This window comes from Halichoerus grypus, chromosome 13, assembly GCF_964656455.1.
Source record: "Halichoerus grypus chromosome 13, mHalGry1.hap1.1, whole genome shotgun sequence".
NCBI classification, from domain to species: Eukaryota; Metazoa; Chordata; class Mammalia; order Carnivora; family Phocidae; genus Halichoerus; species Halichoerus grypus.
This window is the reverse complement of record NC_135724.1, coordinates 51,852,887-51,875,837: the sequence shown is the minus strand read 5'-3', so window position 1 is coordinate 51,875,837 and position 22,951 is coordinate 51,852,887. Positions and strand designations below refer to the sequence as shown.

Below are 22,951 nucleotides of genomic sequence, written 5' to 3'. Positions count from 1 at the left end.
CGCCATTGAAAATCATAAATCCTACTGTCTGCAGGAGCACTGGAAAAGATCAGAGGTGGTCACCCACCACAAAGTACAAAGAAATTACCTGTGGCTTTCTTCATGCTATTTCGAGGCCGGGCAGGCGTGGGGCGGGGAGTCTTCACAGGGTCCCTGGGACCTTCCTGGCAGTCTCCCCCTCTAAAGCCAGGGCAGCACCTCCATTCCAACTGTGTCACTGTCTTGTACTTGGTGACGTATCTGGGTCTGAAGTTCACACGATACCTGCCGAAGAAAAGTGTGGCATCTCTCTTCACTGGCTGCAGTCGCCAGAGCCCCTGGCCATCCCTGACTTGGACCCAAATGAACAGGATCCAAGCCCCTATCTGCCAGAGGGGACCACTGGTCTCTTCAATCCAGCCCTGACCCCCTGGGGTTCAGCCAAAATCAGACTGGCCTCCTTCTTCCATCTCTTAGACCCACACGCACCCAGCTCCCCTCCCACTGACGGTCGTGAGATCAAGCCCCCTGTTGGGCTCCACGCTGGGCATGGAGCCTGCTTAAGATTCTTTCCCTCTTCCTCTGCCCCTCCCTGTCCTCTCTCTAAAAAAAAAAAAAAAAAAAAAAGGTACATGTTCCCCCCACGCATGCGCATATCACACTGAGACTCATGATGAGCTATAATGTCCTCCAGACCCAGGGCTGGGCCTGGAGCAGAGAGTGGCAATCCAGCAGCCCCCTGGACACTCAGAGGGATGGATGCAGGAATCCAACACCCCCGGGGGCCCCTGCTTACAGCACAGAGGCAAGCTGCTCCTTATCTCAACTTCTACTTCCAGCTTGGAATCGTGGCTCTCTAGAACATCTTCACTCTCTCTTCATTGTGAACACCAGCACTAGCAGCTGCCCTTCTCTTTGAGGGCCAATTCCCAGAAAGGAATCAGCTCTCTATCACTTCCCTAGGGCTGCTGTGTGCTGCTCAGGGGAGAGCTGGGGGGCGCATGGGGCCTGGTGCCAGCCAGGTGACTCCATCTCAGACACCCACCTTGTGGTGGGTGGAGTTCAAAGTCACATTCCTGAGAAAATTGCAAATTACTAAATGTAATGGGTTTTTGGCCCCTGAGGGTCAAAACCATGACCCCTAAAACCTCAAATGTAAGGAACTCTCCCACCAACAGGACCCCAGGTGACCCTCTGGGCCCTGGGGACAGCGCTGTCCCAAGCATTATTGTCCCAACACCTGTCACTGTCCCAGTTCCACTGGCCCTTCTAGGGCAGTGGTTCGCAACACTGGCCAGGCATCAGAATCACCAGGAACCGTAAAGAACTGCCAACCCAATGCCCCTGTCTCACTCTCAGAGGTTCTGATTTAATTGGTCTGCGGTGGGGCCTAGACGCACAGATTTTGAGAAGCTCCAGAGAGAGATTTTTTCAAGGAAAACAGAAGAAAAAGCCCAATGAATGAAACAGAAAAGAAGGGTGGGGCAAGACTTCACTTCTAGGCTCTTAGTTCCCTGGTATTGCCACCACACCTCCCATTAAGGCCCATCTATTTAGATTCCCCTTTTCACAAATGGGAAAACAGAGGCTCACTGAGGTCAAGTGACCTGTCCAAGTTCCAATGGTCAGGAAGGGCCAGGGCTGGGATTTAAACCCAAGTGTTCTCTCCTGCACCCCAGATGGCCCTCCCAGCACACAGAAGCAGTGACTCCACCCACCCAGAGATGTTCCACAAGCCCTACAACTTTGGGTCAGCGGGTAGCTGCCATCCCCATTCAGCAAACACTTGTCCGAGCATCCGACCCAGGCCAAGTGCACACCAGCCCCCAGACCGCGAGCACCCCACCTACCAAAAGAATTCCCTGTGTGGTCCTAGAAGCAATAAAAAAAGAAAGAAAGAAAATTCCACTTCATTGTTTTGCATGCTCAAGTATAGCATAATGCTGCAAAAATGTGTAATCTCAGAAAACCTTGGTTCCTCTGAGCATTTAAGACTGAATGTGAAAATGTGTTTGCGCTTGGGTGTTGTACGTGAGCCAGCAGATGACAGCCCATAGCAAACCCTTCTGGATGTTGGCTGAGCGGGACCAGGAGAGCAAAACCTGAGGCTGCAAGTCCGACTCCCTCCCCACCCGGAGGCCCTGGCTCCAACTGCTGAGCCGAGTGTAAGACAGTGCTCGCTCTTTCAACACACCTCATTATTTTCTTTAAAGGCAGTTAGCAGTTTGGAGCCAGCTCATAACTTAGGAAAGTTCCCTGGAGTTCCTGTCTTCCTCTCCAGCCCCACGCACATCCCCCACCTCCACTCTCCACCCTAACCGGCTTGCCGTAGGCTCTGTGGCTGGCGGTGCGGAGTTCAGGTAGACAGCATTTCTGACAGAGTGGTGAGTCCAGTGTGTGGAAGAGGCTCCCTGGCCAGCGGTGACAGCTGGAAGCCATCAGGCGGCCACCTCCAGCCGTGGGAAAGCTCACGTTCCGGCTGCTCCGTGCACCAGGACATGGGTCCCAGAGGTGACTGAGGGTCCTCAGGCCTCAATCTGGGGGATGGCGGGGGTGGGGGGAGAGGTAGGGTTGTGCATGCAGCCCCCCAGCTTTCCCGGGATTTTCCCTGCAGAAACAGGGCTCCTGCCTCCACGAGAGCCAGCCAGGAGGTTTTCCAGAGGATGGGAGGAACGCAGCAGGATTCCCAGGTCCTCTTTCCATCCCTCGGTGCTCTGCAGGACAATATCCTGGCCAGGGAGCTTTAAAAAAATATGCCCAGGTCTTTATGCTCAAAATTCTAATTTAGCTGGCCTGGGGCCAGGAATGCCCAGGCATCTGTACCTTTTAAAAACTCCCCCAGTAATTGTCAAGTGCAGCCAGAGTTGAGAAGTGCAGCCCAAAACTCAGGGCACCCATCAGCCTTCCTTCCTCATAGGAGCCGGGAGCCTCTGAGGCAACCAAGGGCTAGGCAGCCAGGCAGGGGGAGTGAATTGACCCAAAGCAGCCCAAGTGTTACCCCAAGAACCCTTGGGTTGTAAGCGCACAGGAGGTGCCCTATGGACACTTACTGAACCAGCTAACTGACTGCACCCAGCTGGGGGTGGCCAAGCAGAAGGACCGACAGCCCAAGGGACAGAGTCAAGGCGGTGCTGGGCTGGAGCTGGAAGGCTGACTCAGGCTGCAGCCTTGGCTTCCATCCCAGTCTTGGGTAGAGACTGTAACAAAATCCTGTCCCTCAAGGGAGCCCCGTCCACAGCTGCCTCGGGCACTCCCGGGGGCCCCTGGGGGCTGCGGCAGCACACCGCCCCACCGCCCAAGCCCACCCCAACCTCTGCCAGTGCTCTTCGTCCCGTCCTCTCAACTCTCCTCCCCTTCCTCTCCCTCTGAAACCCTTTTGCGGTAGGGGGTGGTGAAACAAGGGTTCACCATTTTTATGAGTTCAACCACCATTCAAGACATCAGGTCAACCCAGAACATTCTACTGAGAAGGAAGGTGGCAAGAAGAGGACTAGAAAAGTTGAATAGAGTTCAGGGACCACAGGACTTGAAATGTCCCTATTAAAACAAAATGTGACAAAATGACTGCCTCCATCTGACATCACCCCCTTCCCCCCACAGAAAGACTCCTTCCCACTGACAGGAGGTGAGACTTCTTTCATAACATGCCTCCATTCACGCTTGTTCAGTGTCCTCATTTTTAAACACAGCGTCTGTCCTAGTGCAGGTGCTCAACAAACAATGCACATCAGTCAATAATTGATTAATCAAACAGTAATTTAATGATACTAAGTCTACTTTTGATGAGGTTTGGGGGAATCCAATGTCCATATTAAAAGCCCCAAGTGCGCCTCAGGTCTAACCGCAGCAGATGTGAAACCCCGAGCCTCCCCAGAACCAAATCAAGCTCGAGTCCTCAGGTCACCAGAAGGTGACCTCGAGTTGTGTTGTCCAAGAAGACAGCCATTAATCAGGTGGGGCTTTTTAAATCTAAACTAATTACAAGCAAACAAAATTGAACATTCAGTTCCTCAGTCACCCTGGCCACGTTTCAGGAGCCACCTGCGGATTAGTGTGAGCATGTCTGTCATCACAGGTGTCTCCTGGACAGGGACTCATGAGGCTGCCACGGGAGGAGCAACTGACACACCTCTGTTCATCTCCTCATTCCTACCCCACCCCCACCTGTCTTCTTTCTCCTCCCTCATCCCTCCCGCGTTGCCAGTAGAAGGCTTTTCGGAAATAACCACACATCACTGGCTGAGGATCATTTCTACAAGGTAAGGACCTACGAGGTAAGGATCATTTCCCTGCATTTAGTGTTCACCTGTAACTTCTTTTTTGAATACATGCCACTAAAAGTGCACAAATCCAAAGCCCTGTGCCCCCGCTGGGACACTTGCTTGACCGGGATTTCTCCCAAGAAGAGACTTTCTAGTAAATTCCTCTCTTTCTCAAAGCATTGGCTTGTCCCCAAAACCCCAGAACTAACTCTTCTTGCTTCATTCCGTGTGTGGTCCCACACAGTATCCACTGGAACGGACTGTTAGGATGGAGAAGGAAGCCAGAAAGAAGAGGTGCCTCCCTCTCTCTGGTAGGAAGCACCCTGGGCCTGAAGAAATAACCACCGATCTGGGACAACACCAGCACGTGCATACAAGCAAGAAGGCATTTCAGCAGGCGTCAGGACGCACATCCAGGCAGATGCAGTTGGCCGACGTTCAGGAAATACTCCAAATTTTCCACCTCCAGGCACGGAATTCACTTTTTGTTTTTCACTGCGGTAAATATGTATAACATATGTGTGGAATACACGTAACATCAAACAAACAAGTGGGACTCCATCAAACCAAAAAGCTTCTGCACAGCAAAGGAAACCAACATAACAAAAAGGCAACCTAACTGAATGGGAGAAAATAGTTACAGATCATATATCTGATAAGGGGCTAATAGCCAAATACATAAGGAACTCATATAACTCAAAGCAAAAAAAAAAAAAAATCTTTTTGAGTAATAAATAGGCAGAGGATCTGAATAGACATTTTTCCAAGGAAGACATCCAGATGGCCAACAGGTTCGTGAAAAGGTGCTCAACATCACTCATCATCAGGGAAATGCAAATCAAAACCATAATGGGATATCACCTCACACCTGTCAGAACGGCTGGTATCAAGAAAGACAAGAAATTGGGGCACCTGGATGGCTCAGTCAGTTAAGCATCTGACTCCTATTTCGGCTCAGGTCATGATCTCAGGGTCCTGGGATCGAGCCCTGCATCGGGCTCCCTCCCACATTGGGCTCCCTGCTCAGCGGGGAGCCTGCTTTTTCCTCTCCCTCTGCCCCTCCCCCAGCCCTGTTCACGCTCTCTCTCAAATAATAACATCTTTAAAAAAAAAATCTCTTTATAAAAAAAAGACAAGAAATAACAAGTGCTGGCAAGGATGTAGAGAAAAGGGAACCCTGGGGTGCACTGTTGGTGGGAATGTAAATTGGTGCAGCCAGTGTGGAAAACAATATGGAGGTTCCTTAAAAAATTAAAAATAAAGCGACCATATGATCCAGCGATCTCACTTCTGGACACTTATCTGAAGGAAATGAAAGCACTAATTGAAGAGGTGTCTGCCCCCCGACCATGTGCACTGCACCATTATTCACAATAGCCAAGATATGGATGCACTTAAGTGTCCATGGATAGACACCTGAATGAATGGATGGATGAAGATGTGGTCCACACACACACACACACACATACACACACATACACATGCACTCACACACAGGAATACTACTCAGCCATAAAAGAATGAAATCCTGCCATCTGGGACAACACATATAGAACTTGAGAGCATTAAGCTAAATGATGTAAGTCAGGCAAAAACAAATACCGTCCCATCTCACTTATATGTGGAATCAAAAACACAAAAATGCACAAGGTAACAAAAAAACCAAGCTCATGGATAGAGAGAACAGATTGGTGGTTGCCAGAAGTAGGGGATGCGGGTGGGAGAAATGGGTGCACTGGGTTTTTTGTTAATTTAAATTAATCAAATAATTTATAATAAAAAAAAAAAGAATGGGAGAAATGTACCAACCCCAGGTCAGAAAGGGCAAGGGGAGCACAAGGTTATCAAAATGTAGAGACAACCGAGGCTGCGAGAACAGTATTAGGGAAGGCCACTGGACGGGAGCTGGGGCCTCCAGCAGAGGAAACTGTTACTGCCGACCCCACCCTGGAGGGAGAGAGCGGATGCCTTACAGCAGACGGAGCACGGAGCTAGGTGGTGAGGGAACCCAGTGAGGCGGCACGAGTGAGACAATTTTGGAAACCGTAACCAATTGCAAGTATCCCTAGACTAAAAGCAATAGTCCTTTTCACTTGTTACCTGAATAACAGGCAAGGAACATCCCACCTCTGGGCCACAGTTTCATCAATACAATGAAAGGATGAAATCACAACCAGTCCAGGGCAGACTCCTAGAGCAAAATCAGGATGGGGACAGATGGAAAATGGATCCGGGGGCAAGCAGAAAATGGCCAGCACATGCTGCTGGAGAGAGAGAGAAGGAAAACCACACTCTCTTAGAAGCAAAGGGAAAGGAGTATTCCCAGTGCTGTTGAGAGGGTCCAGGAACAGAAGGACTGACAGATATTATTTTTGAGACAAGGACACGCTCAGTGACCTGAGCCAGTGCTGCTCAGATCAACAGAGAGGACACTGGGTCGGAATAAAGAATGAAATAAGCAAGGGGAGGTACAGTGCAGCCCCTGAAACCTCTCCCATCAAGTTTGCTTGTGATGGGAAATGAGAAATAGGGTGCTAACCAGGAGATAACAGGGGGCTGAAGAAGCATATTTTCCTCCCAAGTTCAGGAAAATCCTAACCAGGGAAGAGTGTTGAGAGGAAGGATAAAGCTGAGAGGGTGGTGCGGAGCCATGGAGAAGCATTCCTGGTCCTCATCCAGGGGAGACTGCTCTGATGAATTAGCTCTGTCTGCCATGGAACAGGGTGGGGGGGCGAGTGGAGCGGGATGCGAAGGGGTAACTGATTCAAACCTGGCCCCTAAAAAAAGGAAATTACCATCTTAACCATTTTACAAGCACCGTTCAGTGGCTTTAAGTCCACTCACACTATTGTATAACCATCACCCCCAGAACTCTTTTCATCTTCCCAAACTGTAGCTCTGTACCCGTTACACACTAACTCCCCAGTCCCCGCCCTCCCAACCCCTGCAACCACCATTCTACTTCCATCTCTATGAATCTGACCTCTCTAGGGACTTAACAGAAGTGGAATCATACAGCGTCTGTCCTTTCATGACTGGCTTAGTTCCCTTAGCATAATGTCCTTGTAGGAGAGAAAAACACTTTTCCTCTACCCTCTTAGGTTTGTTCTGGGTCCTGTGAATTAAACTGACAAAAGACAGGTGAAAAGACATCCAAGTTGTTAATATTTTTTACATGCCTGGAGGCTTTACAGGAAAAAGTGAAAACAAGCAGTTAGACTCAGGGACCTATCTACCATTTTAACACAGGGTGATAAATTGTGAAGTGACTAGACCAAGGAAAAGAGGTTTTGGGCTTCTAGGGGCAATAAATTGTGGGAATGTTGCTAGGAAGTATATGGGGGAAACTGAGGGAAGGTAAGTGCTATTTTAGTAAGGTTCGCTTATGCAGACTCATCTATCTAAAGTGATAAGGTCATCCTGGTACAGGGGAGACAGGAACTTATAAACCTGGTTTTAGAACGAGGGAAGACAGAGAGCTCTTCTTGTCTCTGCGTTTCCTCAACTGCCTTCAGGTCAAAATAATCAATATGCCAACGTGGCACGTTTTGGGATGGCCTGTTCTGAACTCCTTCACCCTCAAGGTTCACCCATGTTGTAGCACAGGTCAGTTTCCCGGCTTTTTACACAGTAATTCACTTTTACAAAGTTTAATCTCATGTGCTAATTTAGAGATTGACAAGACAGTAAACTAATTTTTCTAGAAACTACTTGTGACAAATGGGTTTCTTCTGGCTTCTGTTGTTATGGTTTTTCTATCAATCAGGGAATAAATAGATGTGCTTTTTATGGAAGTAGCAACAGAAAATCAGTCAGGCAATGGAGGCTACAAAGTTTGAAACTGGAAGTGATTCCAGAACTATGTTGAAGAGAAAGAGACACTTGCCATTTGATTTGAATCCACTCTCTCTTACTGACAATCAAACCTTGGCCATTGGAAACCATGTGCATCTACAATGACAATCTCTGCAATCTGAGAAGGTGACTCTATCCAGCCAAGGTCCCTTCCAAGGCTAACTTTCCACAGGATGAAAAAGTCTCCCATATAGCACAAAGTGAAGGAACCAAAGGGCCTTCTTCCAGGTTAAAGCACATCAGACACACAAACCAAAATTCTCATCTTATCTTTTTCTGCTCAAGGACACAATTTTAATTAGATCTCTGCATGGAGACGTTAACGGAAGGAAAGAAATAGAAAATATTTTCTTGGCTTTTAGGAAAATCCATCAAAGTGTTAAAAGCCAGAATGCTTGGGCAAATATATTTCTGAAATACAAAATGCATCTAATGAAACCAAAAGATGGATGAGCCCTGATTGAAATCAGATTATAAAATAGCTTTGTTCACTTTATAAAAAAATAGCATATCCTAAGACCAAAGCAAGGTGTTCAAAATGAAAACGTATACACAGGAGACTCTCTGCTTCCCCAGACGAAGGGGCTGTATTTGCTGGAGACACCGCAATCCTAAGCTGCTTATTTTTTGTTTCCTCTTGAATTAATTTCCTTATGTACTTAGAGCAGAAAGTTAGATCCTAAAACCTAGACTCCTCTTCACCCCTCAGTGGTTTGCTCCGATCACACAGCATAAGGAGTTTTCCCCCTCCATCCTTTACAATGATCCCCCCCCCTTCACCCTGGGGACACAGAGACTCTGCTGTCCTGAAGGAAGGTGACTCGGGAGCACCGCTGCAGCTCAGTGGAGGCTAGGTCCCGAGTTGGCCGCAGTAGATGATGCCCGCGAGAGCGGTGGGCACCTTCCTTCAGAGAAAGCGTGCGTTGCTAGAAAGGACTAGGGCTCCAAGTGCAGGGCGTGTCCAGCACCGTGAAATACAGCTTATGCATGCGCTCCTAGGAGTCCACATTCTTAGTTTTCACTTCCTGACTTTGGGAAATCCATTACAAAAGTCAAGCCGCAGTGGGGAGGAGGGCCGGCCAGTGCAGGCTCACAGTGACGGCTTTCTGGAAGGCTCAGTAATCCATAATTAATGAAGGCCTGCATTCTCCCGCAGGATTCCTTCCGGGATGGTCACTGCGGCTGCAGGATGATTCCCCCCTCACACACACACACAAATTCTATACCATTCCATTCCTCACACTGACATCATGTTTCCTTGTTCCCAGAGCCAGAACCACAGGACGCTCCTCCCGCTCGCTCCCCGATGCCCTCATCCCCTGGGTTCCCAGAGTGCGAGCCATGAGAACATCTGCCGGCCTCAGCCCTTCCCAGGATGCTCACCACAAATATGACTTTCCGTGGTTTGGGGATCCAAACCTTTCTTTCCAGAACTACCCGATAACTCTATTTTCATTATTTCCTCTTTTTTTTTTTTTTTTAAAGATTTTATTTATTTATTTGACAGAGAGAGACACAGCGAGAGAGGGAACACAAGCAGGGGGAGTGGGAGAGGGAGAAGCAGGCTCCCCGCAGAGCAGGGAGCCCGATGCGGGACTCGATCCCAGGACCCTGGGATCATGACCTGAGCTGAAGGCAGTCGCTTAACCGACTGAGCCACCCAGGCGCCCTTTTTTTTTTTTAAGAGGAGAAATCATTTCCTCAAATTCTCCTATGAAAGTCACAGTCATTTCAAAATCTTTTTCCTGTGTTTCCTTTGACTTGGTTTGCACCATCCATCCCTCCTCTATAGGGATCTCAGTCCTTTGGATGAAGACCATGGATGCTGGCAAGCTTTAGACTACACCTGTGACTTGGTGAGGTCCCTGAGATGCTTAGAAAACCCCCAGAGAGTAGGAATTTCTCAGCAGATACAAAAACAACACCTTCTTCTTTTGGGTCAATTCATTCTCAGTAAAAGTAATAATCTGGGCATACTGCAAATACAGGAACACTTCCATTTCTTTTCTAATTTATGACCACACTGGGGAGAAAAGGGACCACAATGTTATCGTCTAGTCTCACATTGTCCGGGATAACCCAATATTCCTTTAGGTTTTTTTCTTAATGCACATTTAACATAGTGAGGTGGAGAGATTTTTATTCACCTGCACTCCACTCAGAAAGAACGTGGTTTTTCTTTGAAAGGTGCCGCCACAACCCACCCCAGCCCCGGTGTGAAGGTGTGGATGAACTGGGGGGGGGGGGAGCTTAGCCAGGTGTGAAGAAGGAATTAGCTGATTTGCTCTCAAATGGGTATGGTGACAGAGCAGGAGGCCACCAGAGGTGAAAGAAGTGAGGAGGAGCTACTCTCCAAAATGCCTTAGGGTGGCCAGTGGATGTTTAAGGTTGATGACCCTATGGCATCCTCTAACCAAAGCCACAGTCTTCAGTAAAGTCCTCACTACTCAGGCAGGCTTGTCGGGTTGGATTTTCTTGGGGCACTGGAGGGTATGGTGTTCCCTACATTGGCCAGCTCCCTGTGGTTCTGAGAGAGCCACACAGAACCCAGGTACAAGGGGCTGTTGGACAGTATGCCTTGGACACTATCCCAGTTTGGAGGGAAACTTCTGGGCATCTACAATTCTTGCAAATTGAGAAGGGACACAAATATATAGACTTTGAGGTGAAGGGGCCCAACTAACATCAGTTAACTAGTTTTAAAGATAGTAGCTTGCTTCCATTTCCTTGAAATCATGCTTATTTTTTAAGAAAAATTACATAGATTGCATTATTGTGTTGTTTAATTTAACTAAAACAATTAAATATGTGGTTTAAGTAGTAGTTCTTGTCCTCCCAGTAAGGAGGTGCCTAAGCTGGCCCACCACCCAAAGGTTTCTCTGAAACTGGCTTCAATTTTTATGAATAAAATATATAAGCCAGCATGATATTTTCAAAGCCACAAAATTAATCTTTGAAATACTTCCCTATATTTTTATAATTTAGCTTTCTCAAAATGAAGTTCTGTCTTTCGTCATTGTAACTTCCCAGTACCACCAAACCATACTTGTGTTAAAAAAGAGATAACGGGGCACCTGGATGGCTCAGTCAGTTACATGGCCAATTCTTGGTTTTGGCTCAGGTCATGATCTCAGGGTGGTGATATCGAGCCCCGCCTGGGGCTCTGTGCTCAGAGTGAAGTCTGCTTGAGATTCTCTCTTCCTCTGCCCCTCCTGATTGTCCTTTCTCTCTCTCTCAAATAAATAAATAAATCTTTAAAAAAAAAAAAAAAGAGGGACACCTGGGTGGCTCAGTCGTTAAGCGTCTGCCTTTGGCTCAGGTCATGATCCCAGGGTCCTGGGATCGAGCCCCATGTCCGGGTCCCTGCTCAGTGGGGAGCCTGCTTCTTCCTCTCCCACTCCCCCTGCTTGTATTCCCTCTCTCGCTGTCACTCTCTGTCAAATAAATAAATAAAATCTTAAAAAAAAAAAAGAGTAAACAGGCTCCAAATGGAGTCTCTTGTGCTAAGCCCCATGTCAGCAAACCAAGACTCAATATCTAACCTAACTGCAGTTTCAGCCTCTCCTAGGAATGTAACCTTTAATCAGTTAATCTGGAATTACCTGGTCAGCAGGCATGAGGTAATCCACCAGCAGACCCCTTCCGACCCCATTCAAAGGTAACTTTGTCTGAAACAATCCACTCTTTGCTAGAAACTTCCTTTTCCCACCATTTTCTGCCTATAAAAGCTGTTCATTTTGAACAGCTCTTTGGAGCTCCTTCTCTCTCTCTCTACTAAATGGGATGCTGCCTAATTCGTGAATTGCTGAATAACGACACTAGAGTCTTTAAAATTTACTCAGTTGAATTTTGATTTACAATTGTGTAACATGAACTCTTACAGAACGAAAACTGTATCAGGGATCAGAGAGATAGTCAACGTACACTTACGTCTTGGCAAAAACTTTTAAAGGTTACATTGAGACTGCCAGTTCAAGAAGCTAAATTATATCATTACTTTGATTTAACTGGAATCCGCCACATCTCAAATCCTCATTTTAGCTGCAAGCCACTGCATTCTCATTCAGTATTAACAACCATTTTCAAGACTATATGTGTGTCACAACCTCCATTTTAAAAACACAAACCAGGGGTGCCTGGGTGGCTCAGACAGTTAAGCGTCTGCCTTTGGCTTAGGTCGTGACCCCGGGGTCCTGGGATCGAGCCCCACATAGGGCTCCCTGCTGAGCAGGGAGCCTTCTTCTCCCTCTCCCTCTGCCTGCCACTCCCCCTGCTTATGCTCTCTCCCTATCTAATAAAAAAATAAAAAATTTTTTTAAAAAAATAAAAAATAAAAACACAAACCAAAGACAGTTGTTCAAACTGATGATCTCCATAACTAAAAACTGAAAACTGAACTCAACACATATGATTCTTAACAATGGGAGGAAAGACAAGCTAAAATCACATGCCCTCCCCCAAATAAAGCCTAGTGTAAACTATGGACTTTCGGGTGATTATCATTGTGTCAATGTAGGTTCATCGACTATAACAAATGTACCATTCTGGTGGGGGACGGTGAGAACGGGGGAGGTTGTGCATGTGTGGAGGAAGTGGGAATTTGGGAAATCTATGTACCTCCCCTTCAATTTTGCTGTGAACATTAACTGTTCTAAAAAAAAAATAGTCTTAATAGAAAAATTAAAACCCACATGCTCTCTTTCACCTATGCATTCAGCAAACATCTTCTGAATACGTACCAGGTGGTACCCAGCCACACCACCTTATGGCTTTCCTTACATCTCCAGGATCCTATACTGAGCAATCATATTTCTGTGGAGACAGTATGGAGAACAACATCCAATTCTATTATCCATGACAACATTGGCTGTTCCAGTCCCAACTCAGCCAAAGACCAGTTGAGTCAGACAAGACCTGAAAACTTCTCTAACTCTCAGTTACCTCAAATATAAATTGGCATTTATAAGTACATAGCAATGCAGGCCTACCTCAAGAAGCAAGAAAAGTCTCAAATATACAACCTAACCTTACACCTAAAGGAGCTAGAAAAAGAAGAGCAAATAAAGCCTAAAGCCAGCAGAAGAAGGGAAATAATAAAGATCCGAGCAGATATAAATGATATAGTGAAAAAAAAAAACCCACAAAAAAACAGAACAGATCAATGAAACTAGGAGCTGGTTCTTTGAAAGAATAAGATTGATAAACCCCTAGCCAGACTTATCAAAAAGAAAAGAGAAAGGAAAGGTGCCTGGGTGGCTCAGTCGGTTGGGTGTCTGCCTTCAGCTCAGGTCATGATCCCAGGTCCTGGGATCGAGTCCCATGTCAGGCTCTCTGCTCAGCAGGGAGCCTGCTTCTCCCTCTCCCTCTGTCTGCCTCTCTCTCTGTCAAATAAATAAATAAAATCTTTAAAAATAAAAGAGAAAGTACTCAAATAAATAAAATCACAAATGAAAGAGGAGAGATCATAACCAACACCACAGAAATGCAAACAATTATAAGAGAATATTATGACAAATTATATGCCAACAAATTGCACAATCTGGAAGAAATAGATAAATTCTTAGAAACATATAAACTACCAAAACTGAATCAGGAAGAAATAGAAAATTTGAACAGACCTATAACCAGCAAAGAAATTGAATCAGTAATCAAAAATCTCCCAACAAACAAAAGTTCAGGGCTGGATGGCTTCCCAGGGGAATTCTACCAGATATTTAAAGAAAAGTTAATACCTATTCTTCTCAAACTATTCCAAAAAATAGAAATGGAAGGAAAACTTCCAAAGTCATTCCATGAGGCCAGCATTACCTTGATTCCAAAACCAGAGAAAGACCCCACAAAAGGAGAATTACAGGCCAATATACCTGATGAACATGGATGCAAAAATTTGAATCCAACAGTACATTAAAAGGATTATTCACCACAACCAAGTGGGATTTATTGCTGGGCTGCAAGGGTGGTTCGGTATTTGCAAATCAATGTGATACACCACATTAATAAAAGAAAGGAAAAGAATCATATGATCCTCTCAATAGATGCAGAAGAAGCCTTTGGCAAAGTACAGCATCCATTCTTGATAAAAACCCTCAACAAAGTAGGGATAGAGGGAACATACCTCAACATCATAAAGGCCATACACAAAAGACCCACAGCTAATATCATCCTCAATGGGGAAAAACTGAGAGCTTTTCCTCCAAGGTCAGGAATAAGACAGGGATGTCCACTCTCACCACTTTTATTTAACATGGTACTAAAAGCTGTAGCCACAGCAATCAGACAACAAAAAGAAATAAAAGGCATCCAAACTGGCAAGGAAAAAGTCAAACTTTTACTATTTGCAGATGACATAATACGCTATGCAGAAAACCTGAAAGACTCCACCAAAAAATTTCTAGAACTGATACATGAATTGAGCAAAGTCGCAGAATGATCAACATACAGAAATGTCTTGCATTTCTTTTTTTTTTTTTTTTAAGATTTATTTATTTATTTGAGAGAGAGAGTGCACACACACAAGTTGGGGGAGGAGCAGAGGGAGAGAATCTTCAAGCACACTCCCCACTGATCACAGAGCCCGACACGGGGTTCCATCTCAAAACCCATGAGATCCTGACCTGAGCCAAAACCAAGAATCAGATGTTTAACTGACTGAGCTACCCAGATGCCCCATGTCTTGCATTTCTATACACCAGTAATGAAACAGCAGAAAGAAAACTCAAAGAATCGATCCCATTTACAACTGCACCAAAAACCATTAGATACCTAGGAATATACTTAACCAAAGAGGTAAAAGATCTGTACTCCAAAAGCTATAGAACACTTATGAAAGAAACTGAAGATAACACAAAGAAATGGAACAACATTCCATGCTCATGGATTGGAAGAATATTGTTAAAATGTCCATACAACCCAAAGCAATCTACACATTTAATACAATCCCTATCAAAATACCACCAGCATTTTTCACAGAGCTAGAACAAACAATCCTAAAATTTGTATGGAATCACAAAAGACCCTGAATAGTCAAAACAATCTTGAAAAAGAAAAGCAAAGCTGGAGGCATCACAATTCCAGACTTTAAGCTGTATTACAAAGCTATAATCATCAAGATAGTATATTGCTGGCACAAAAATTGACACACAGATCAATGGAACAGAATAGAAAACCCAGAAATGGACCCACAACTTGATGGTCAACTAATCTTCAACAAAGCAGGAAAGCATATCCAATGGAAAAAAGTCTCTTCAACAAATGGTGTTGGGAAAATGGGACAGCAACATACAAAAGAAACTGGACCACTTTCTTACACCATACACAAAAATAAACTCCAAAAGGATTAAAGACCTAAATGTGAGACAGGAAATTCTAGAAGAGAACACAGGCAGTAACCTCTTTGACATCAGCCATAGCACCTTTTTTATAGATATGTCTCCTGAAGCAAGGGAAACGAAAGCAAAAATGAACTACTGGGACTTCATCCAGATAAAAAATCTCCTATACAGAGAAGGAAATAATCAACAAAACTAAAAGGCAACCTACTGAGTGGGAGAATATTTGCAAAGGACCTAAAGGGTTAGTATCCAAAATCTATAAAGAACTTATCAAACTCAACACCCAAAAAACAAATAATCCAGTTAAGAAATAGGCAGAAGACATGAATAGACATTTTTCCAAAGAAGACTTCCAGATGGCCAACAGACACATGAAAAGATGCTCAAAATCAAAACTACAATGAGATACCACCTCACACCTGTCAGAATGTCTAAAATTAACAACACAGGACACAACAGATGTTGGCAAGGATGTGGAGAAAGGGGAACCCTCTTACACTACTGGTGGGAATGCAAGCTGGTGCAGCTGCTCTGGAAAACAGTATGGAGGTTCCTCAAAAGTTAAAAATAGAGCTACCCTATGACCCAGCAATTGCACTACTAGGTATTTACCCAGAGGATACAAAAATACTGATTTGAAGGGGCACATGCACCCCAATGTTTATAGCAGCACTATCAACAATAGCCAAACTATGGAAGGAGCCCAGATGTCCATGGACAGATGAATGGATAAAGAAGATATGGTATATATATATACAATGGAATATTAGCCATCAAAAAGAATGAAATCTTGCTATTAGCAACAACATGGATGAAACTAGAGTATATTACGCTAAGTGAAATAAGTTAGTCAAAGAGAGACAAATACCATATAATTTCACTCATATGTGGAATTTAAGGAACAAAACAGAGGAAGATAGGGGAAGGGAAAAAAAGAGAGAGGGAGGCAAACCATAAGAGACTCTTTTTTTTATTTTTTAAGATTTTATTTATTTATTTGACAGAGATAGAGAGAGAGCACAAGTAGGCAGAGTGGCAGGCAGAGGGAGAGGGAGAAGCAGGCTCCCCACTGAGCAGGGAGTCAGATGCGGGGCTCGATCCCAGGACCCCAGGATCATGACCTGAGCCGAAGGCAGCCGCTTAACCAACTAAGCCACCCAGGCGCCCCACCATAAGAGACTCTTAACAATAGAGAACAAACTGAGGGTTGTTGGAGGGAGGTGGGTGGGGGTTGGGCTAGATGGGTAATGGGCATTAAGGAGGGCACTTGTTGTGGTGAGCACTGGGTGTTGTATGTAAGTGATGAATCACTAAATTCTCTCCCTGAAACCAATACTACACTATATGTTAACTAACTAGAATCTAAATTAAAATTTAAATAAACAAATTGGCATTTTAATATTTGCCCCCCCCTTTTACCTCTCAGGTATTGGAAGAATAAAATTTCTGTGAAAACTGTGAAACTATAAAGCTTTATATAAATGATATGCATGCACTCCGTGTGTTGTGTGCATGCGGGCATATATAAATTTACCATAAGGCACAAGTTTGCAGTAAGGCTAAAACTATGGGTTCCTTCCATAATAATGGTCTTGATTGCCCATGTGAAGAATTATAGTTGGTTCCTGACCACAGGTGAGGAATGAGGTGATTGTCCCATGGATAAAGGCAATCCTGCCATAACCTTCAAATGACAGTCCTTGAACTGATGTGTCTTCCTTCACACATGTGGTCCTTTTTATCAATACCCTTGACAACACACTACACAGATCACCCCATGACAGTTCTTCATGTATCCTCAACCCACTCAGAGGAGAGGCCACCTGGCCATTCGACTGGGCTGCTGCTTCCCATCCTCTTCATGGCCAGGTCTGCTTCCCCCACCACAGGTTCTGCATGGACTGCTGCCAGTCTCCCCACAGGGCCCCTCCCACCACCCCTCACCCCCACCCCACGCTCCCCCTCTCATATCTGTTTTGCAAAATTGCCTGATCAGCATTAGCAACGTTCCAATGGTGTCCCAAATCAAAAGCCTTCCATGATTCCCCTTTGCCTAAATGATAAGGCTCAACCTCCCAACACTGGTTGTTATGGGCTGAATTGTGTCCCCCCAAAAAGATATGTTGGAGTCCTCACCCCCACCCAGTACCTCAGAATGTGACCTGATTTAAAGATAGGGTCTTTATGGAGGTAATCAAGTTAAAATGAGGCCATTGGGATGGGCCCTAATCCAATGGGACACAGAGACACACAGAGGGAAAGGATGGGATAGACACTGAGAGGAAGGTGGCCATCTACACGCAGGGAGAGCAGCCCAGAGCAGAGCCTTCCCTCAGCCCTCAGGAGGAGGCAGCCCTGCAAACACAGTACTTCCCCACAGATGCCCCTTCGCTTCCCACCTCCAGGCCCTAGCCCACGTTCTCTTGTTTTATGCTGGTGTCCTCTCGAAACTGCATATACTCAACGGGAACCATCCTTCAAAGCCCTTCTAAGATGTCGCCACCACCTGCAAACAGGTTCTCAGAGCCCTCCTGGCCGAAGTAATTCCTTTCACCTCTGAACATCCTTGGCTACTTGTACTTCTGTACTGCAACCCTCATTTCTACTTTTCATATTGTAATTATTTCTGTCTATGTCTCATTCACTGACTGGATGTGAACTTCTGGAGGGCAAGAGAGATGTTGGGTTCCTTGCTCTGTCCCCACGGGGCCTAGTCCTGGGCCAGACGGAGGCCTTCTTCAAAAATATTTGTTTAATGAAACGGAGTAACCAACATCTTCCAAATGAACCTCCTTTAACCCTACTGAGCTTTCTGCCAACTTGAAATGGCTTAAGCTAATTATGTAGCCTCAATCCAACATTTTCCAGGGCTCTAAACATGAAATGTGTTTTTCTTACTCCATCCACTATGGTTTTATCTAGTGCCCTACATCTGTTATACATCTGTTACCATCTAATTTGTCTTCAGAAAAATCAGAGAAGTAACCTTACTATCAATACCAATAGTTTTCCACACCATTTTGCCACAAGTCCTCAGCTACAAAACAACTATATACAGATAGTGGTCCACACATACAAAGGACTACTACTCAACAATACAAAGTCATCAACTATTGATACACAGTACGACATGGATGTACATCCAAATGATTATACTGGATGAAAAAAGGCTAACATAAGAGTATATACTATATGAGTACTTACACATAAAACTCTAGAAAATGCAAACTTATCTATGGTGATAGAAAATAGATCAGCAGCTGCCTGAGGAGTATGTGGGGAGAAACCAGAGGAAAGGATTGCCAAGGGGTGTGAGGAAAGTTTTGGGGGTGATGGATATGTTCAATATCTTGATTGTGATGTTGGCTTCATGGGTCCATACACATTGTGATGTTAGCTTCATGGGTCCATACACATCAAAGCACTTAATTATACAACTTTAAATACGTATGGTTTATTTATGTAGATTATACCTCGATAAAGCTGTTTTAGATAATATATATTATACACACACACACACACACACACACACACACACACACACACACACACATTTCTGCATTAGGGTGTTTAAAATCTCTTCAGGGCCATGAGATCGAGCACCAGATAGTCTTGTCTTGACAATGCAATAATAGAACTCAGTTAAGTAGAAACCAAAACCGCATCATTAAGTCTTTTTCAGAGTTTTTTAAAATGAGGATTTAACTAAAGTTTTGGGTTTTCTTTTTAAATGTATCAGATTACTCTTTACACAACCATTTGCTTTATCTGTTGGGAATTTAGACCTAATATTTGTTTTTGTACTTTTCAAGGTATGGATCATTGACTAAGGAAGACAGTCAAAACAGAATTTTTTCTGTCTTCAAATTGCCATTGTGTAAAAACAAACAAAATTGCCATTTTGTGCAAAATAACACACAAAACATCAAAGACATAAATTAGCATTTTGAAACTATGACAAGGGGCGCCTGGGTGGCTCAGTCAGTTAAGTGCCTGCCTTCGGCTCAGGTCATGATCCAAGGGTCCTGGGATCGAGCCCCACATCAAGCTCCCTGCTCAATGAGGAGTCTGCTTCTCTTTCTACCTCTGCCCCTTCTCCCGCTCATGGTTTCTCTCTCACTCACTCTCTCTCAAATAAAATCTTTAAAAAAAAAAAAAAATATGACAGAGTGCCTACTCATTGGGATTATTATTTTCCCAGTGACAATTCTGACAAGGAGTGTTTAGAAGCTGCTGTGCTATTTAGTTCAGGAAACAAGCCATAGATGGTGTTTCTGCCTTCCCTCCTACACCATCAGTGAGCAAGGAATCTGTGTTCTATCTTTTTGCTGTTTTTGCAATCATGTAACAGAATGACTCCCAAATATCTTGTGAGTTGCCAAAAGATGATGCAGCGTGTTGGGATGGGAAAAGGGTGCCTCGTTGATCATGACTGAGCCAGACCCCCTGACCTGGCACTGTGGTCCTGGAAAGCTGCTGCCCCAGCCGAAAGCAGCTGAAGAATCTCCAAAGCACGCCCCCTGATGCATGAACCAGGCCCGAACCCTGTCAGGACAGCCGGCCAGACCCGAGATTCTGGAACGTTCAAAATATTCAGAAAGGCTCAACTCTGCCTCCCTGCCCAAGGCCCCATTCCCCCGGCACGGGAGAGCTCTTGGCGTTAACACCGACACAAGCCAGGGAAACACTTTTAATGGTGAAAAGATCTCCTGCAAATGGCTGGATTGTGAAACTCACCCCGCCCTGGGTTCTGTCGCAATCACAGCCACAGCTCTGGGGCTCTGTTTTCAGAGAGGGAGACAAACCATAAGAGACTTAACCAAAGGAAACAAACTGAGGGTTGCTGAGGGGAGGCGGTAACTGGGTGCTGGACATTACGGAGGGCACGTGATGTGATGAGCACTGGGTATTATACACAACTGCTAAATTACTGAACTCTACCTCTGAAACTAATGATATACTATATATTGGCTAATTGCATTTAAATAAAAAATTCAAAATATGTGGAAAACCTCAGCAGAAAAAAAAGTGGCATTTCTATAGTTCAGAAAAAAAAATCTAGGTCCTTATCCCACGATCCTTCAATAGCATCCCTGTTGAGTAGCTGTAGAGAAACAACTTGAAGCAAAAAGGAAATCTCTAGAACCTTGTTTTATAATGGACTGCGAGCAAAGCTCTGTAAAAGATAACTGAATAAAGCCCATTCAGCAGACCCCGTACAATCACAAATGTGTATGAAGCCAGAGAATGTTAGGAAAAAGTTGAGAGATCTCATAGTGAATTCCCTTTCATCGAAATGGCCAGTGTGAGAAGGCCTCACCTACGCCATTGGTCTCTTAAGCAAATGCCTAGTAAAATACACTACCCCGAAAGGCTGATGCTGCAGAGAATAATGTTTAGGCGTATTCCCTAATCTAATATTTTCTTAGTGGAAAGTGGGGGGGAGGGGTGAGTGAAAGAACAGCTGGGTCCTAACACACCCAGAAAAGTTTGCTTCTACAGCATTTTCAAACCAGTGATTTGGTTGGTTTGAACAGCCCCTCCTTTTGTCCAGCCACACTTCACCACTTTAAAACAGGAAAGATAGAAGAAAACTTCTTGGTGAGTTTCATTTTAATCATTTCATTATTTTCCTCCAATAGGAACTACTGTCACGTTGACAACTATGATGTTCCTCTCTCAAGCTGTCCAGGAAAATTGTTCTTCGGGAGAAGTCAGGCTCGCATCATTTAATCAAGTGGTTTTTTGTTATTTTTAAGTCCAGAAAACAGCTTTATCAAGGACAGAAGCAGTTAATTCTGAGTTGTTAAAAAAAAAAACCAAGTCAGTGTTTGTTTGGACCAGCACGAAGTCAGAACATTTGGGTGACAGTCTGTACGTCGTCTGAACACTGGTACAGTCTGTCAGCTTTAGGTTTTAAAAACCAGTATGTAAAACACTGGGTAACTGTGCTGTTCAGTACTTACTGTATCATTCCCACTCGGTACACGTTAGTAACAGCCTGCTATTATCAACCCGAGGAAGAGGACTTTCTTCCTCAAGGCAAAGGTTTAGAGCCAGCCGTGGCTGGCTAAAAGGTGGCCGGAGGATGGGCAGAGTTCACCGCCGCCCACGCAACCTGGAACGTCCTGTGGGCTCCCTACTCAGCTCCCACGGGCACGCACACACCCACAGAACCAGCAGCCAGTGCCCAGCACCCTGGAACATTTCCTTTAAATCGACCGTAATCATTGACTTGCATTCCCCAAAGAAACCATTGCTGGCTCTGCTTCCAAAACAATCTCTAAGTTAACTTCATGTTTGGAAGCGGATTTTATTCATTTCATTTACTTAATTATGATCTTCGTGTACGGAGTTTATTTCATTTTTTAGCACTTCCGTCTTTTTCTAACATGTCCAAAAGCATTAACTTCAAATTCAAAGCCTTCAACGATAAGCTCACCTTTGAGGCAACAACACTCCAAATGATGAGAATAAGGAATGTTCATGAGGCATTCCTGCTAAGTGTACCCTACACTTAGTGCACTTTTCTTTTTACCAAGTAATTTTTTTTAATTTATTTTTATTTAAATTCAATTAATTAACATATAATGCATTATTGGTTTCCGAGGTAGAGGTCAGTGATTCATCAGTTGCATATAATACCCAGTGCTCATTCCATCATGTGCCCTCCTTAATGTCCATCACCCAGTTACCCCATCCCCTTTGATAGCGCACTTTTAAAAGTTCTCTCAGCTATGGTACCTCACCAGTAATGCAGAGATGAGGAAAATGTGCCTCAGAGAGGCTGAGGGACTTGCCTGAAGTCACACAGCTCGGTGGCAGAGGTAGAGCTCAGGCCAGAAGCCAAGGTTTCTATTTCCTCTTCCAGAACACATTGGTCACATCAGTCTGCCCAGAGGGACTACCTCAGGGGACGCTGGCTCCCATTTACCTCCCCTTTCCTGGCTACCTCAGAATTTTAGTTAATTTACCAAGTGCCAACAGAGAAGAATAGATCAGTGGAGAAAGACTAAATAGTGGGACCAAAAGGGGGTTTAACGAAAAGCAATTGTTTTTCCTGAGACCATAAGCTCTATTTGAATCCCATTAGTTTTTCTCCAAGATAAGAAAGGTGGAAAATGTAGCCCATAACCATAAACTTCTTCTAAGAACCCCCACCCCCGTCTCTGTCCGTAATCTGGCTGAGCTTGTGATGAGAAAAACATAATGACTGTGGAAGGGCTCTACAAACCTAGCATCTGATCTACCAGGAGCTTAAGAAGAGGGAAAGAACAAAAGTACAAAGAAGCTTGAAAGGAAGATCAGAAGATGCTAGGGCAGCAACACAGATGTAGCCCCAAAAACCTGATAAGGAAGGCCAACCCAAGGAGGGAGGAAAGTGCATGCGGCTCTCGGGGTCTGGGTACCGCCACTCAAGGCCCGCATTCTCCCCTTCTGCAGACGCTAGCTGATTCAAATTACCCTCAAAGCCAAGGAGCAGAGCTGTTAACAGCCAACTGATTGCAAGATGTGTAAAAGCTG

The 22,951-nt window shown here is 44.8% G+C and overlaps 1 protein-coding gene across 2 annotated transcripts in view; it reads right to left on the bottom strand.

Annotated features, from left to right (window-relative positions):
* EMILIN2 (elastin microfibril interfacer 2) overlaps window positions 1–22,951 on the bottom strand; it is a 50,967-nt gene that overhangs the window by 22,108 nt on the left and 5,908 nt on the right. For both annotated transcript variants that reach the window (XM_036122330.2, XM_036122331.2), the window contains exon 3: window positions 89–264. In XM_036122330.2, coding sequence (XP_035978223.2) covers window positions 89–264 — 176 coding nt within the window. The remainder of the gene's footprint in view (window positions 1–88; window positions 265–22,951) is intronic.